The sequence below is a fragment of the Saccostrea echinata genome, unplaced genomic scaffold (assembly GCF_033153115.1).
Source record: "Saccostrea echinata isolate AGI-Se365-2 ecotype Australia unplaced genomic scaffold, CSIRO_AGI_Sech_v1 ptg000024l, whole genome shotgun sequence".
Lineage (NCBI taxonomy): Eukaryota > Metazoa > Mollusca > Bivalvia > Ostreida > Ostreidae > Saccostrea > Saccostrea echinata.
The window spans coordinates 2,994,218-3,012,743 of NW_026889773.1; the positions used below are offsets into that span (position 1 = coordinate 2,994,218).

Here is an 18,526-nt window from a genome sequence, read left to right on the forward strand (position 1 = left end):
AGAAAGGTAATACTTAATTCTTTAAAGTGTTTAACAATTCTTTTTGCTGACTTGAAAGATAAATTGACTTTCAAAACGAAAAAAAAATGTCACCACGCCAGGATTCACAGTTAATTGAAAAACAGACCTACGCATTTTCCAAAACGGTTTACGTTGCACAGGGGGGTTAACAAACTTTAACAAACATGCACTAGTATATTTTGTTCATTTGATCCGTGATTATCAGCCCCTCTTACTCACGTTGGTTAGTACAAGTTACATACTGCAGCTGAACTAGTGAAAATTTTACCTCAGGCGATTGTTTTGATGGACATCTCTCTCTTTTTTTGCCATTAACCCTATTTTCGTCAACCAAATGGATGTAATATTCCTATCCTTTATTGAATAGGCTAGAGATTTATCGGTAACTGTTTGTAATTATCATTATTGAACCATCTTTGTTGTTCAATCTATTTATTTTGATATATATATTAGGAATATTTTGTGAGTGATAAGTATAGAGAGTATAATGATCATATTCATAATCATGCAAACAGTACTGTAGCTTAACCGACAAGATTTAATTTTAATAATGTAACAACTTTTTAAAGAGTGGAACCATTTGCTATATTGTGATAATTAATTCTTTTTTACTCCTAACTTATAGTTTAACTTCTCAATTTGGTAGATTCCTTAGACTGAAGAACATTTCCTATAACAGCTGGCTCGACTTTTGTCTAATCACTGTCCTTTATCTTCCACAAATCTTCCACAATTTAACCAATCGCTACGAGGAAAACCTTCCACAAATCTTCCACAAATTAACCAATCGCTACGCAGAAAAACCAAAATGATGACCCCAAACGAAAATTGGAGTGTATAAATGTCTCCTATAAATCCATAAACAACTACATGTATCACGTACTAATGAGAAGAAATGTATACATTATCAATTAAAACAAAACGTGCTAGAAAAATTACAGTTCATAACATTCATTGACATAAAACCCTTTTCAAGACTTTGAAACGGTACCCACCATGCAGAGCACACTCTGCGAAAACACACGTGCAAATTAAGAGTTTTGTGGGTCACGGGATTTTGATAATTGCCAAAGAACAATGTGTTTTAAATTCATCTGCTACTGGAAAATACATTTTTTTAGTTCTGCGGAATATATTATTTTACTTGAGATAATGATAACACCATTTAAATGTTTACAAAAGCTTTCACTTACAGGAGTGGATCTAGGGGGGGGGGGGATCCGGAACTCCCCTGAAATTATCAGATTTATTAAGTTTATATGTAAAAGTAACAAAAAATGGCCTTGTACGTACCCCCTCTATAACGCGGTAATAAGACATGTTTTTGAAGAAAATTGACTTCGGAAAGTGTATATTTTTACAATCCCCCGAAAAAGGTTGGGGGCTGGAGTGTCTTCTTCTAATCCCCCACCCTGAAAAAGGTTTTTTGCGGGTTTGGGCAAGTTGTTTAATTTTTCTTTTCTTTTTGTTTAAAATAAAAAAAAATGTCCGAGTCTGACATGTCAACCCCCTCCCCCCGTGGAGGAAAAATCCTGGATCCACCCTTGATTATACTTATTTATTATTCATCCATTGTTTTCCATTTGTATTCATAAATACTATTAGGTATGTCAAAATGCAGCTTGTATTTAAATAAGTAAAGCAACGTGAGTCTTGATAGAAGCATTTTACAAACTATACTGGAAAATGATGTTTGGATTAACTCGCTTTGCTTGTGCATTATCGTCCTAGTCAGAGTATATGAGAGCATCTACCACGCTGTAAGCTCTGATGGTGTTTGTCATATGTAAAAATTGTATGCTTAATCAAATTGAAGATGAAGAACATTTCCTTATTGATTGTAGCAAATTCACAAAGGAAAGAGAAGACCTATTTAACTTAATCTCATCTAACGTAAAACATTTTACAAAATTGCCTGATAAACAAAAATTATTCTGGATTCTAAATTGTGAGGAATTAGATATTTTGAATTCTCTTGGAAGATTTTTACAAAAAGCATTACCATAAGTCAAGTCTGAGGCATGTGAACTGTTTTATGATAAGTTATGCAAAAAATATGTACTTTAATATGTGTATATGATATAAATATGTAAATTTGCATATATATGATGTATGATATTTTGCAGAATTTATGTACATGTATATGTATAAAAACTATCCGGTTTATTCCTTCTTTTTATGTCTTTCTCCTATCAATCATGCAACTCTTTCTCTCTTGTGTGTATGTATATTGTATTACATGTATATGACTATATTTAAATGTTTATTTACAATGTACTTTCTTTTTGCCCCATGAGGACCCTTAATTGGTAAATAAACTAATTGAATTGAATTATTATCGCTGTCGTTACTGATATTCTGAGTTTAACTGACTTTAAGTAATTTTCAAAATGATGCTCAGAGTTTATGAAGTACATAATAATTCCTGATATAATTCACAACTATACCAGGGTGTGGGGAATCTGATACAAACCCAAGTCAAGACTAAATCATATTCTTGAAAGACTCTTTCAAAATGATGCCCAGGATGAAGGAACATTTAATGTAAATAAAAATCTCTATAAATATAGCGGGGATATGCTGATGTCAATCGAAGACGAAGTTATTCAGGAATATTAATCTGTAACTGAGAGAGAGAGAGAGAGAGAGAGAGAGAGAGAGAGAGTTTACTGACTGATCACTTCTATGTTTTGAAGTAAAGCAAGTTTTTTACAGTTATCTATCAGCCGCCAGCAACACACTTGATGCTTTCTCCTTTATTATGCATAAAGTTTCAGGAAATATGGTTTTTACAAATGTCAGCTGCACTGACAATGACATCTAGATTTATTCGCTTTATCTTTAAATGGGGAAAATTATGTTCTTTTTTCAGCCTACGGTATTTCTCACTTAACCGGAACACGTCACCGTCTTTTCCGGAAGCAACCTGCATTTAAATACCGGTAATATGCATAACTTTGTAATCAATAAAAAACAAACAATCCTGTCTATAATTATAGAAGTCCTTGAACATTTCAAAACATTTAACCGATTTTGGTGTCAGAAGGCTTTTTAAGGAACCTGGATGAGAGACGACTTGTCTGAAACTGGGAAATAGCTGCCTCGGGAAGGAGAGAGATGCTTGTAAACTTTGATTGTATAGGGAAGGTCTGCCAACTCAATATGTTATGTCTCAGCGAGTGAAAAATGAAAGTCTTCCACTGTTCGTTATTTTGTAATTAAAAAAAGAGGAAAATATGGTGGTATATATCTGCATCCCCCCCCCCCTTACATGCAAGATAACTTGCATGTCAATTAACATAATTATCTTTTATGTGTAGACATAATTATCTTGCATGTAGACATACTTTTATAGCATGTTGACATACTTTATCTTTCATGTAGGGGGCAGAAATATATGCCACTTATATATGATATATACATAATAGTATACCATTTCCAAAGGGGCCTGGAGTCAGGATGGTATGTTTGTGTATTGTTTGTTTTTCAGTATATGACTGAATTAGATTATTAAATGATGATTAATATTAAAACTAAAACCTGTAGAATTTGCAGTTTTTTTTTAAATTTATTTTTCTATGCAAAAAGGGACATCTTGGATTCTGGGTAGGGTGGGGGTTCCATTCACAATTGATCTTAAAGATGTCCACAAATTTACTACGGTAACCGATGATCGGTGAGATCTAGCTATTATTGAATGACTTCCTTCTATCGTTTTTCGCTTCATGCATGCAGTGACTGAACCAAAACGTCCTCTACAGAACGTATAATAGAAAACAACTATAAGTAGTAAATTCTATTATAGAAAACGTAACTTCAAACGAAACCGCATCAAACTTCCGGTGCAGACTGTGATACATGCAGTTATTTATTATTTCTATTGTACCAAGCAAGGGCACAGCTTCACAGGTAATTGATAATAGTTCTAAATGATAAATTTTGTTTTGTTTTCCCCCCTTAAATCCCTAATATCGCGATTTTGTTGAAGAAGTGATATTTTGCATGGTGTCCCGATAGGGCGTTGTTCACATCACGTCGTCGTGCTAACACGACTTTACATAAAACGCCGTCGCGCTAATAGAAAACTTTTTAACTTTAAACAAAACGCCGTCGCGCTAGCACAAAACACGCCGTCACGCTAACGCAACTTTACAAAACACGTCGCGCTAACACAAATTTACACAATTCGTGTTGTGTGTTAGCGCGACGTCAAGTTGTTTAAAGGTGCGCGCCGTTGTGTTGTTGATAACAAGCTGTTAGACTTTTTATTGATTGATTGATTGTTTGTTTGTTGTTTAACGTCCCTCTCGAGAATTTTTCACTCATATGGAGACGGGTTAGACTTTTTAAATGGCCCTATCGGGCCATCATAATTTTGTGATAATTTTAAATTCAATCACAACCGTTCACATTCAGGTTTTGCTTTACCAAAAGAGTCTTTAGGTCTAGCATTAGAAATGACCAAGTCCAATTTAAATGCGAAGGCGAAATGGAGCACGTGCACTGAAATACAGCTCTTTATTCTAAAAGTATTGAGCACTCTTTTACAATGACACACAATACCCTTACATAACACTCGTAAGCAACTTTCAAATGCTTGCCTTTCGAGGACAAGTCATATTGATGTTGGAGAGAGAGAGAGAGAAAGAGAGAGAGGGAGAGAGGAGTATTTTATCATAACACACAAACGTCATGTGACTGGAATTGATTGGAATATAAATTATATATTATAACTGTCCTCCGGGTTTGCAGGAACCTTTTTTGTGGATCATTAAGATTCCTTGGATTTATTTATTGTAGCTATAAATACAGGGCAATGGATAATGGATGTTTAGTGCATTATATAATTGAGATCTTTTGAACGCCTTCCGTTCTGTTTTAAGTCTATTTTTAGCTTAAAGCACTCATCACTCTACTAAATCTGATGATATATTGTGATGACGAAAGTGACAGCCCACCTATTCTTTTGATTTCAATATTCTAAAGAACAACTCGTCTGATCCGTTACAGGCTACGTACTCATTAACGTTATATATAGTTCTTCACCCACGGGTAGAAATACCCACAGAAATGGCCCTTTATACAGAGCCAAAGACATTGTAAAGATGGTGCTGTAAATATTAGCATTCCGTAGAATAAAAATGTCGTAGGCTCACCAAAGAAGGGTACTTTAGTATGACATGCTGACATTTGCAAAAAACCGATGTAGAAAGGAAGACCATTTGAAGATTTTTAAAACAGAAAGAGGAAGGCGTTATTTTGTCTAGAATGATCTGAGAGGAAGTAGGAGTTTCTACTTTCATTTCTTAACATCAAAGTTAAAAGAGTGATTCCGTTTTATGTATGGGAGAGGACTATCTAAGTTTTTAGAACTTGTGTCCAATCCCTTTGACATACTGTCAATAAAATATGTTCAAAACAAGTGATTCCGTTAATCACACGGATGCGTGAACTGAACATTCTTTTCGATACGATTTGATTGTATCTCTGTTGTCCCCATGTAAAACCTTGCGAGGGGACAGAATAATTCTCTCCAATAAATATGTCTGTCCTTGAAGTTAAATCAATCTACTTAACTCTTAATCTTAACCTGCCATCGTCAAAGTAAAAAACGTCTCCTTACCAATGTCGTGAACACGATATTTATAGTGTACCATTGAGCATGCAGACTCAGGGAAAGTTTCCTCTGGTCATTAGTTACAAATCAAGGCCAGCCTAAGGGTCATGTTGTGAAGACACTGAAACTTTCAGCTGCCACAGAGGTGGAAGATATACACGAATACAAGGCTACTCGTCTAAAAGGTCAAAAAATCAAAGTTCAAAGTAAGGGTATCTGAATATAAGGATTACTATACATGTATGGTCCTTAAGACCATGTTAATGCAAGGAGGAGTACACCTTTTTATTTGAAGGTCAAAGGTGAAAAAATGAACCTCATATTTACTGTTCTAAGGTTATTAATAAGGTTGAAATTACGATGTCTTGTATCAGTCTTCTGTTCATGATTTGTTGAGTACTGACCTTTATTCATACTTAATTCAGCTTCAAGAGTACCGACCTTTAATCATCCTTAATTCAGACTCAAGAGTACCGACCTTTAATCATTCTTTATTCAGCTTCAACAGTACCGACCTTTAATCGTCCTTAATTCTGACTCAAGAGACCGACCTTTAATCGTCCTTAATTCTGACTCAAGAGTACCGACCTTTAATCGTCCTTAATTCTGACTCAAGAGTACCGACCTTTAATCGTCCTTAATTCTGACTCAAGAGTACCGACCTTTAATCGTCCTCAATTCTGACTCAAAAGTACCGACCTTAAATCATCCTTAATTCAGCTTCAAGATTACCGGACTTTAATCGTCTTTAGTACTGATGTTATATCATCCTTAATTCAGCCTCGAGAGTAACCGACCTTTAATCATCCTTAGTTCAGCTTCAAGAGTACTGACCTTTAATCATCCTTAATTCACTCAAGAGTACCGACCTTATTTCATCCTTAATTCAGACTTAAGTTTACTACAGGTGACAGAGGATCCTTTACAGGTATAAATTCACTTGTGGATTGATTGAGAGAATGTCTGTTGTCCTTTCAGTTTCATATATATACTTACTAAAAAGATGCATGGTGGCTAAAGACAGAAGCCCATTGATTCAGGGTCAAAGGTCAAGGACAATGTTAGAACTAGGACACACAATTTAAAAAGTATCAAGAGATACACAAAAATGGGACAGTAATTGACATTTTTAAATTATGTTGTGAACATAATACCATTCTGCTTTTTGCAAAAAAAAAAAAATCTGCTTTTTTCCTGTGAATGTAATCATGATGTGAGTGATTGCTCTGTATTAACCTAAATATTATCACAATCCATGACTGTCCTTACATTTTTAATCTATAAATTTAGAAAAATAATAATGATAATGTTATACATGTATTTATATTCCCAATTTTATTTTTGGAATTGAAACAAAACTTTCATGTTTTTTAAAAATAATAATTGGCAGACTAAAGGTCTGTAGAATTACCATATTATATTAACCTGATTAAAATTCCACATCATAAAATCGGTCTCTAACAAAAACTAATAAAATCTCAAGAAGGAAATGTTTTGGGGGAGTCAACCGGTGCAAAATAATTAATATAACATGCCGAAAATGCAGCAGAACACGAGGAACGTGTTCCCATGGCGGGTGCTGCGCCGGCAGGCGTGAAAGATTCGCCGTAATTTGTCGGTTCCTAACGATAAGTATCTAGATTGATATTGCACTGCTTTCAAAACTGGAAAACAAGCCTCCAAAAACCGCAATGAAACGATCCAACAGCGAGAGTTTACTCACGGCTCCTTGTTCTGGTAACCTGGTTTCTGATATATAAGCGCTGACAATTCAAAGACTAGGATGAAGTTGTTCTTGGAGGTCAATTATTATGTAATGGCTGAGAAAAAAGGCATGCGTTCTATGTAGTGCGAGGAACAAAGGAAATTATCACACATTCAAGTGCCTTTAAACTTTAGCCCAAGAGAACGCTGGATCCGCCTATTAACATTCCTTTAGTCTTTAACGTAAGCTCCCCATAATAACCAGAGGAACGTCTAGAGGCAAAATACGAATCAGACATATTAACATTAAGCAAAGTTATACAGTTAAATTGAAAATGTTTAAAATGTGCATCAAGATTAATATAAGGATTGAAAATGCTATAAATATTTGGTTTTAATGAATTAAAACTTTAAATTGAGAATAAGTTCATGTATATTGAGTTTTATACCAGCTATATAAGTAGTATAACATTTACTATTAAAAACCTGGTGAATGAGTAACCATAGGAATATGTCAGGTCGTACTTCCTCCAGAAGGTTATGTTTACCTTGACATCCTTGACCACCCTTAGGATATTATTAAATTGTTCTACATGCACATCAAAGGATCTCTTTTTTGTTCCATGCAGTGAGCGATTATAATAACTGCACAGACTATAGAGAAATTCAGCTGTCGCTAACCGGAAGTGAGTATTGTCCTACTAAAGATTAAATAAGTTTTATGTAGACGAACTGTAAATTTTTCAACAAAAGTAAAAATAATCAATACAAAATGAGCAATATAAATAAAAACATAAAGTACAGTAAAATAAGTATCAACATTCAACACGACGACAATACTGTCTGTAGAAGCAAAAATGGCGAACGGATCGAAGTATCAGAAATATTCAATTCTGATGATTTCGACATGGCCGCCCTCTGTTCATGGAATCTTATTTAGAGTCAGATATATGGGCGCATGTAAAATAAGTAACAACACAAATACATCTGCAACAAAATAGTGGCATTAAAAATGTTCGTGCTTTTAAGGCACCATTAACTGTTTCGCCACGTGGAAGCGATTCGCGTGATGTAGATTGAAGAATGGCACTTGTTGATGGTTGGAATCAATTTTTCCGGAAAGACACTGTGGCGACAATATCGTCCACTGTGTACGTCTGAAACGAAACAAAAGTCGATTAAGTGAATAATGACATAACGGTCGCTCGTCCGTTATAACTTTATCTAAATGATAATTGTTCATTATAGGTTTAATGCAATTTATCAGCCTCCAGTGGATGGTTCATGTTTGAAGTTTATTTCTCTCTGAAAGAAAAATTAATTGCTTGCATTTTGTTGCAAGCCCTTTGTATAATGTTTATTCTTTTATGTACTATTGACTCCAGATATAGCTATTTATCACAGCAGTTACTTCTATATCGCCGAATTTGTTCCAATTAAAAAAAGTCCGTATTTGTATGAATTACAGAGAAATAAAAGTTAAACATTGACCGATACAGTAAAACATTTTGAACACTTTTTTTTTAAAAGGATGTTCTATAAAAAAAAATTTAGAACCCACGTTATTGATCTGCAGACTGGCAAAGAAGATCCAAATTTAAAATGACATAAATGATAAAAACATTTCCCTAGGAATGCTATATCTGAGATCACAGAAGACGTGTAACGTCGTGTTGAATACTTTATCGTTTTCATTACTTAAGAAAACATCTCTGTTATACAGACTCGTATTTAGAGCAGGCATGTTCATTAATTACCAGTTAACATCAATCATTTTACAAACACTCAGACTGGGATCTGTTCTGTATCTAGCTTATATCCACCGAGGCCAGTTTCACAGGTTTATAAACAAATCTTTCACCTCGTCGGAGTAAAGGGTTCAAAGCTGACGATAAAATCACTTGATCTTAGAGATACATGTGTTGTCTATTATGTGATTTATTTGTACAAGAAATGTTATACCTGTAGGGTTTGTTTATCGACCAAATACACGTTGCATAGGGAAACATGGATTTTTGGAATTCATAAAATTTGCCTTAGTAGTGTGTTTATCAGTTGGCAAACCGATCATTGTAATTTTTTTAAACGAAAATTTCCATAAGCATAATTTTTTTTTCCAAAGTGCAGCAATATGTATAATAATGTATATATAGGAGATTTCAAAGAGAAAAATATATATATATGTATTTCCAGGAATCATAGAGTGTGTTCACAAGAGACGCCGAATGACCCTGCATGAACCTCGATCTTAGTCCGATTTTTAGGGTACATGTAGATCGAGTCCGTTTTGCGTTACATATCAATTTGTAAGACAAGAAAATTGAAATTGTCTTTGACTTTGCTAAAATTGAGTGACTTTAATTTGATTATAGAAGGATTGTCAAAAATTCCAATCAGATTGTACTTTTTTCATGATGTCACAGTGAAGCCTACATGTTTGATTACCTGAATTAGTTTGTCGCCCTCTACTTCCCGTGTGAGTGTGTTCGGTTTTCCCTTATCGTCCGCAGGCACGTTATTTATTTGAATCTTGCCATCACTGAACGTCATGGTGGACTACCAATAAAGATTTTCCAGATGTTAAAGAAATTACTTAATAACGCATGGCTGAGAACTGAAATCATATTCATACTAACGTCAATCACACAAGACGCGATAGGAAATGGATACGGGCACTGCAAAATTATTGTTAATCACACAGATGTAATTAAAGACGTGTTTTTGAAATTATCCTCTACGTAATCAAACATTTCCTACTGGCATACGTGTTCTACAAAGAATTTTGACCATCCTACCCTAAAATGAACCACATTTTTCATTTTATGGAAAAATATCTTCTTGTGTACATCATATAATCAGCACATCAAAACATATAATTTTTTCCACGAATGCTAAAAACCCAGAGGTAAAATCAATACATCACAAAGCAAAAGTTAATACTAATTACAGCGTCGGTGATTTTCATGTTTAGATTTGATCATGTTTGTTTAAAAAACTATGATTTATTTCAATTGCCGGATATTGCCTTGACTCCATTCAAGTGCTAGACGTTACCTTATACTTCCGGTCGTGTTCGACTATGTCTGTTTCCTCTCCAAGTTTGTGTCGGGAATGAAGGTCCTTGATCGGGGTTTTCCTCGTAACGACTATCTCCTCTCCTTGAACTTCTATAACCATAGTGGGTTTCATCGCGGAGGCCATTTTCTTCATTAGAAACCCAACTCCTAAAATGGCAATAAAATCGGTTATTTGAAAATATTCTTCATAGCTATTATGAAGGCTAAAGAGGGTAGAAACGTTCTAGGAAATGTAGTTAGGTACTTCTGGCATATATGGACGTGATGAACTCCACGTACTAGGTAAATAAAAGTATTTTCCAATACACATGTGTCAGAAGACGCAAGCTTTAAAGTACATCTGTACCACACTAAATGTCATTTAATATTAATTCCAGATAATATATATATCAAGTAATAACAAGTTAATAGTTATATTTACATGTGAAAGATTAACCTATTCTTAAAAGTATGCACACTCTTAAATAGTATGCAAAATTATATTTTGCTTTAGATTAATGCACTTCATTTGATGTATTAAGTAAATGTAAAAATAAATAGATATGTTTGTGAAACATTGATGCCCCTGTATGGCAGCTCATGGTGACAGCTAAAGTTTCTCAAATGCAAGTCAAACGCCAAGGTCAAGGCCATGAGCTAAAAAGTGTTGGTACCCAAGGAAAGTTCTCGTCACAAGAAATAGACTTGTGAAATACGAAAGTCTTAGCACCAACTGATCAAAATTTATGGCCAAGGTTAAAGTTTTTCTAAAGTAGGTCAAACTCCAAGGCCAAGGTCAAAGGGTCAAAATAAATGGTACCCTAGGGAAGGTCTTGTCGCAAAAATACAACTGTGAAGTATGAAAGCCCTAGCCCAAGGCGTTCCAAAATTATGGCCAAGGTTAAAAGTTTTCAAAAGTAGGTCAAACTCCAAGGTCAAGGTCAAGGGGCAAAATTGTTGATACCCAAGGAAGGTCTTGTCTCAAGGAATACAGATGTGAAGTATGAAAGCTCTAGTAGCAAATATTTTAAAAGTGATGGCCAAGGTTTAAGTTTGATAAAAATTTTAAAAAGTTGGTCAAACTTAAAAGGTCAAGGTCGGCCAAGAGGTCAAACATGTTGCTATGTAAAGAAAGGTCTTGTCAAAAGAAATACACATATTGAATATGAAAACCAGAGCTCCAACTCTTCAAAAGTTTTATGTTTTTGCGGATAAACAGACAGACAGACGGACGGACAGAGCAAAAACTATATGTCCCCGAATCATTGATACCGGGGGCATAAAAATACGAACAACACAATGGCGAATTTGCCAGAAGCTTGAGGTGCTTATTACGTTTAAAAAAAAATGTATGATTGACCTCTCCCGGATCAGGATAAAACTAGATGTGTTTGTGAAAAACTGTTGCCCCCGTATGGCAACTTATGGCGAAGGTTAAGGTTTCTCAAATGCAAGTCAAACTCCAAGGTCAAGAGATTATAAATGCTGGTACCCAAGGAAAGCTCTCGTCACAAGGAATAGACCTGCCAAATTTGAAAGCCCTAGCACCAACTGTTCAAAAGTTCAACTGTTCAAAAGTCAAAAGTGGGTCAAACTCAAAGGTCAAGGTCAAAATTGTTCAAACCCAAGGGAAGGCCTTGTCACAAGGAATATGAAGGCCCTAGTACCAACCGTTCAAAAGTGATGGCCAAAGTTAACGTTTTTCAAAAGTAGGTCAAACTCAAAAGTCAAGGTAAAAGATAATTATTGGTACCCAAGGGAAGGCCTTGCCACAAGGAATATACCTTTTAAATATGAATACCCTAGTACCAACCGTTCAAAAGAGGTGGCCAAGGTTAAACGTTTTTCAAAAGTAAGTCAAATCAAATCGGTGTTTAACGTCCCATTCGAGAATTTTTCACTTATATAGAGACGTCACCGTACGCGTATGTCGGTGAAGGGCTTCAAATTTAGACCTTAACTCGGCACTCAGGGCCATTGAGCAGTGAAGGTTCTTTATCATGCCAACGCCTACCGTGACACGGGACTTCGGTTATATATCGCCAAAAAAGTACCTGTAGCGGGGAAATATCGCCAAAAAAAAAAGAACCTGTAGCGGGGAAATGTCGCCAAAAAGAGTACCTGTAGCGGGGAAATATCACCAAAAAGAGTACCTGTTGCGGGGAAATATCACCGAAAAGAGTTCTGTATCTGTGGAAATATCGCCAAAAAGAGCATCTGTAGCCATGATATATCGCCAAAAAGATTATCTGTAGCAGGGATATATCCCTTATTATATCACAAACTTCTTATTTACTTTGACTGTCATGGTAGCTCATTCGGTAGAGCGCTCACTTCGTGGGTTCGAGCCATGGCCGCGACTGACCTAGTCGTTGAAAAATAGGTAGTAACTGTTCCTTCGCCAAGCGCTCGGTACTTTGAAGTTGCGGGTCCTTCGGACCGAGGTTCCGGCAGGCGCTGGCACGATAAAGAACCCTCACTGCTCAATGACTCTGATCGTGCCAAGTAAAGGTCTAAATTTGAAGCCCTTTACCGGTATATTGTGACGTCACTATATGAGTGAAAAATTCTTGAATGGGACGTAAAACAATTAACATACAATTAATCAATCTTATTCACTTTGACTTCAAGCTCTGAACATCTAATCTGATTTTAAAGCTTTGTTAGAATTTACTTTGAACAAAATGTACATTGTTTGTGCTTTAGAGAAAAAAAAATTTCAATATTACTATTAAAGTTTATTTTCGGAATAAGGATTACGTGTTTTATAGCAGGGGGATTACGAACTCCTTACTGAGGGTAACGACGAAATCTAGGGAATGCATAGGTCCTCTGAGTCACAAAGAATCCCCTCTCCAACAAATGAGAAAGGAGCAACTCGTGATGGAGGATTGATCATAGGTCCCTCCGTGAATTAAGAAGTCACTGCTAAGGTTTTTTATAAGTTCCACTTATTACTGTCTGTCAGTGATCAATGATCAGGTTTGTGTATAAGTTCCACTGATTACACTGTCTGTTTGTCAGTGAACAATGATCAGATCTGTGTATAAGTCCCACTGATTACACTGTCTGTTTGTCTGTCAGTGATCAATGATCAGGTTTGTGTATAAGTCCCACTGATTACACTGTCTGTTTGTCTGTCAGTGAACAATGATCAGATCTGTGTATAAGTTCCACTGATTACACTGTCTGTTTGTCTGTCAGTGATCAATGATCAGGTTTGTGTATAAGTTCTACTGATTACAATGTCTGTTTGTCTGTCAGTGATCAATGATCAGGTTTGTGTATACGTTCCCTTGATTACAATGTCTGTTTGTCTGTCAGTGATCAATGATCAGGTTTGTGTATAAGTCCCAATGATTACACTGTCTGTTTGTCTGTCAGTGATCAATGATCAGGTTTGTGTATACGTTCCATTGACTACAATGTCTTTTTGTCTGTCAGTGATCAATGATCAGGTTTGTGTATAAGTTCCATTGATTACAATGTCTGTTTGTCTGTCAGTGATCAATGATCAGGTTTGTGTATACGTTCCATTGATTACAATGTCTGTTTGTCTGTCAGTGATCAATGATCAGGTTTGTGTATAAGTCCCACTGATTACACTGTCTGTTTGTCTGTCAGTGATCAATGATCAGATTTGTGTATAAGTTCCACTGATTACACTGTCTTTTTGTCAGTGAACAATGATCAGATCTGTGTATAAGTCCCACTGATTACATTGTCTGTTTGTCTGTCAGTGATCAATGATCAGGTTTGTGTAAAAGTCCCACTGATTACACTGTCTGTTTGTCTGTCAGTGATCAATGATCAAATTTGTGTATAAGTTCCACTGATTACACTGTCTGTTTGTCAGTGAACAATGATCAGATCTGTGTATAAGTCCCACTGATTACACTGTCTGTTTGTCTGTCAGTGATCAATGATCAGGTTTGAGTATGAGTTCTATGCATTGATTACACTGTCTGTCTGTTAGTAAATCAACTAACCGCTAACGACATACTTATCTCCCGATGCATGTTATGTCCTGGTACGTTTACTTCACTACGTTTGCTCGCATTTATATTTTTGAATTAATGAAGGAAGTTATTACCACAAGCGACAGAAATGTGCTTAATTTTACTTGAAAAAAGTATTGTTGTTGTTGACTGATTGTTTTCATCAACATTAACACTATTGTGTGCCCCTAATTGCCGGTAGATGTCTAGGATTATAAGCTTGAAGATTTATTCGCTGACACCGAGGCGCCCAAAAGCATTATTTTTCTGAAGTATATATTTATCTTAAATATGGTACTCATTGAAATATGACGACATCCCAAGAGGTCCCAAGTGAAAATAAATTATGTGTTTGGTAATGACAGCTTGGTGCAGTAAATATGAAAAAGTCTGATGTGTGAATTATACAGTATGTCTTTGCTAATTGTCATTTTTTTTCTTTAAAAGTAAACAGACACCTTGAAGTTCAATGTACTGTGTGTACAAGGGCGCCGATGCAGATAAAATCAATAATTTCTTTTTACTTTACATTTATTTAACAAAACAAGGTGTGTATCTGTTTTAAAAGATATAAAATATCGTGTCCTCCAGGGGGTGAATTTATTTTATCGAAGCATGTAAATTCCGGTGTTAGTAATGACAGTTACACTCGCTAAATCAAAAAAAATTACATGTGACATACCCTCGCGCAATAAACATTCAAATTTTAAAGTTACACATAGCTACAAATAAGGGTATTGTTTTTTTCTTTTTGAAATAATGCAGTCAAGAACTTTGATCTTTTATTACAAAGGTGAGGGGTAAATTTAAAAACACATTACGTAAGCTGTACACCCAGACAACAATCTATTTTCACTCTCCCAAGCACATTAATTTTCCCGACCTGTTACATATTTTCCCCATTACTGTCTCCTCCAAAAGATTTTTTTTATGAAACATGCTTTCTTTTCCCAAAGTTAAAGATGATTAAGACATGAAACGTGCGTCAGAAATAATTACGCTACAACGGAAGTTCTATTTTGTGTTATTTTCGTACCGTTAATTAGAGCAATTAATTAAGATATCTTTTAGAATAAACATGAAGTGGTTTTATCGGTATTTTTTGTCAAAGGTAAAAAGGAAATAGAGTCAAAATTCATCAAAAATAATTTTAAATAGAACAATAAAGTTTTCTTACAGGTTTTCATTTCTAGAGAGAGAGAGAGAGAGAGAGAGAGAGAGAGTCGATTAAAACCACGACTTTTCATCGGAAATTGAAAACAATTTAAAATCAAAATTGTTTAGTTTTGAAAAATTAATTTCTTTCCTTACCCATCGCTTCTAGATATTTAGCAATATTTTCCTCCGATTCCATTTTCCATATCCCTCCGAATTTTTCGGTTATTTCCTGGAGGGCCATATTCTTCACAGAAATGTTTCTACCTTATGAAAACAAGGGATAAACTAATACACGAAACAATGCGGTCAGTTAGTTGTCTGGCATGCGCGGCCGGCTGTAGGACAGTCGGTGCTTCCGCTCTATAAGCTCGCACCTGTTCACTGACAGAAGTGCCGTGCGTCTCACGTAATCCAATGTTAAACAGTACGGCGAACGATCACTCGCTGCCATTTATACCGGCTACAGCACAGGGTCTGTCTTCGATAATCGTGTTGACATAACTGCTTGTTTTTTCATCAATGAAGTTCTCAAAGCTCCAGGTAAAATATCTGTCAGGTAACATAAGGTGACGTGTACTTCATTTACACCGACAATCAGTTGGCGATTGTGGTTGAGAAAAAGTGATTTATGTTCGTTAAATATACTGTTTTCTATGTGACGAATAAAAAGAAATCTTTTAAATTAAGATATTGCTTAATTAAAAACAATTAAAATGTTTCGATATAAAAAATCACACTTGTAAGGAAAACATTCATATACAGAACGTTTGCTAAAGGAGTTTTACTTATAATGCTTACATTTTTCTCGATGTGCACAAATTGACATAATCATCTAGTCTTCAAGAAGGTTTCAGTATATCATATTATCAGTGTGATACTGCTTAAGGCATTTCAGAGGTATAACCTTACCCACGCATTTCATGATTATGAAGCATTGTTCTGACTACTAGGATACCGAGGCATTGTTCTGACTACTAAAATACCGAGGCATTGTTCTGACTACTAAAATACCGAGGCATTGTTCTGACTACTAAAATACCGAGGCATTGTTCTGACTACTAAAATACCGAGGCATTATTCTGACTACTAAAATACTGAGGCATTGTTCTGACTACTTAGATACTGAGGCATTGTTTTGACTACTTAGATACTGAGGCATGGTTCTGACTACTTAGATACGGAGGCATTGTTTTGACCTGAAAGATACTGAGGCATTACTCTGACTACTATGATACTGAGGCATTGTTCTGACTGCCAAAATACTGATGCATCCATGGCAATGCCTGTTGTGATCCTGAGGCATGTCTTATACAATCCTTCGACAATGACTTCTATGATGCCTTCTATGATCCTGAGGCAGGCTTTCTATAATCCTGGTACAATGACTTCTATGATCGTGAGGCAGGCCTTCTTCGATCCTGGGATAATGCCTTCTATGATCCTGAGGCAGGCTTTCTATAATCCTGGTACAATGACTTCTATGATCGTGAGGCAGGCCTTCTTCGATCCTGGGATAATGCCTTCTATGATCCTGAGGAAGGCTTTCTATAATCCTGATACAATGACTTCTATGATCGTGAGGCAGGCCTTCTTCGATCCTGGGATAATGCCTTCTATGATCCTGAGGCAGGCTTTCTATAATCCTGGTACGATGACTTCTATGATCGTGAGGCAGGCCTTCGATCCTGGGACAATGAGATCTATGTTCCTAAGGCAGGCTTTCTTTGATCCTGGGACAATGACTTCTATGATCGTGAGGCAGGTCTTCGATCCTGGAACAATGACATCTATGTTCTTGAGGCAGGCTTTCTTTGATCCTGGGACAATGACATCTTTGTTCCTGAGACAGGCTTTCTTTAATCCTGGGACAATGACATATTTGTTCCTGAGGCATGCTTTCATCGATCCTGGGGCAATGACTTCTATGATCGTGAGGCAGGCCTTCGTTCCTTGGACAATGATATCTTTGTTCCTGAGGCATGCTTCCTTTGATCCTGGGACAATGACTTCTATGATCGTGAGGCAGGCCTTCGATCCTAGGACAATGACATATTTGTTCCTGAGGCAGGCTATCTTCGATCCTAGGACAATGACATCTTTGTTCCTGAGGCAGGCTTTCATTTTCATATTTTATATTAAGAATGTTATTTTGTTGATGTTTTTTATCAGCACTTAATATCTCCGATACCGTTTTTACTTGCTGCCGATCTGTAGCTCGGTGGTCTGAAAAACGACCAGAGAGCTACAGTTCCATCCATTGAAAAATGTGTATGTTTATTGCGCTGTAAAAGAGCGCGCTGTTTTTCGATTTATAATATTAATTACCATGTGTTCTCCACGAATTTAATTGTTTTACTACTTCTACAACAATACATCCCCTAAAAACGGTTGTTAATACGCTTCTATAAATAAAAAGAGATTATTTACACGATGCACTGCCATTTTGGGTGGCTAGCCAAATCGGTCCCACGCACTTCATGCATGACATGTTCATATTGTTTTGTTAGGGAAGTAGTACCCAATAAATATACACTAATCTTATTTCAGTTGGTGGCATTGTAGCTCTCTGGTCGTCCATCCGAATTGTATTCAGACCAAAGAGCTTTAGAGCTGCAGCTACATTTTCACCCGAGTTTAACATCTGACGATGAGGCAGTTTAAAGGTCACCTGAGTAACTAAGATGACCTATTGCTATCTGTTTTTGTCCGCCGTCGTGCCTTGTTCGATGCGCATCGTACGTTAACATTTGAATATTTTCAGCTTCTTCTCTAGAACCGCTCAACCAATTCAAACCAATTTTGGCATATAATATATATGAGTGAAGGGGAACAAAAATTGTGAATTAAATGGTCTCCGCATCCCGGTGGCTGAGGGGTGGGGCTAAAACCATCAAAATTAGTGCTGTCTTTAAATATCTTCCTCTTTATTCCTGGACATCAAAATGTTGTCATAATTGTAATAACCATGTATT

General features: G+C 36.0%; 1 protein-coding gene across 1 annotated transcript; it reads right to left on the reverse strand.

Moving 5' to 3' along the window:
• Positions 1 to 8,044: 8,044 nt before the first annotated feature.
• LOC133191822 (fatty acid-binding protein, heart-like) lies at positions 8,045 to 15,974 on the reverse strand. Its single transcript, XM_061327555.1, has 4 exons — positions 15,708 to 15,974; positions 10,397 to 10,566; positions 9,788 to 9,898; positions 8,045 to 8,499 (listed from the first exon to the last, which is right to left on the reverse strand). Exons 1-4 carry the CDS (start codon positions 15,793 to 15,795, stop codon positions 8,449 to 8,451), a joined length of 420 nt encoding a protein of 139 aa, XP_061183539.1. The 5' UTR covers positions 15,796 to 15,974; the 3' UTR covers positions 8,045 to 8,448.
• Between the last annotated feature and the right edge of the window lie 2,552 nt (positions 15,975 to 18,526).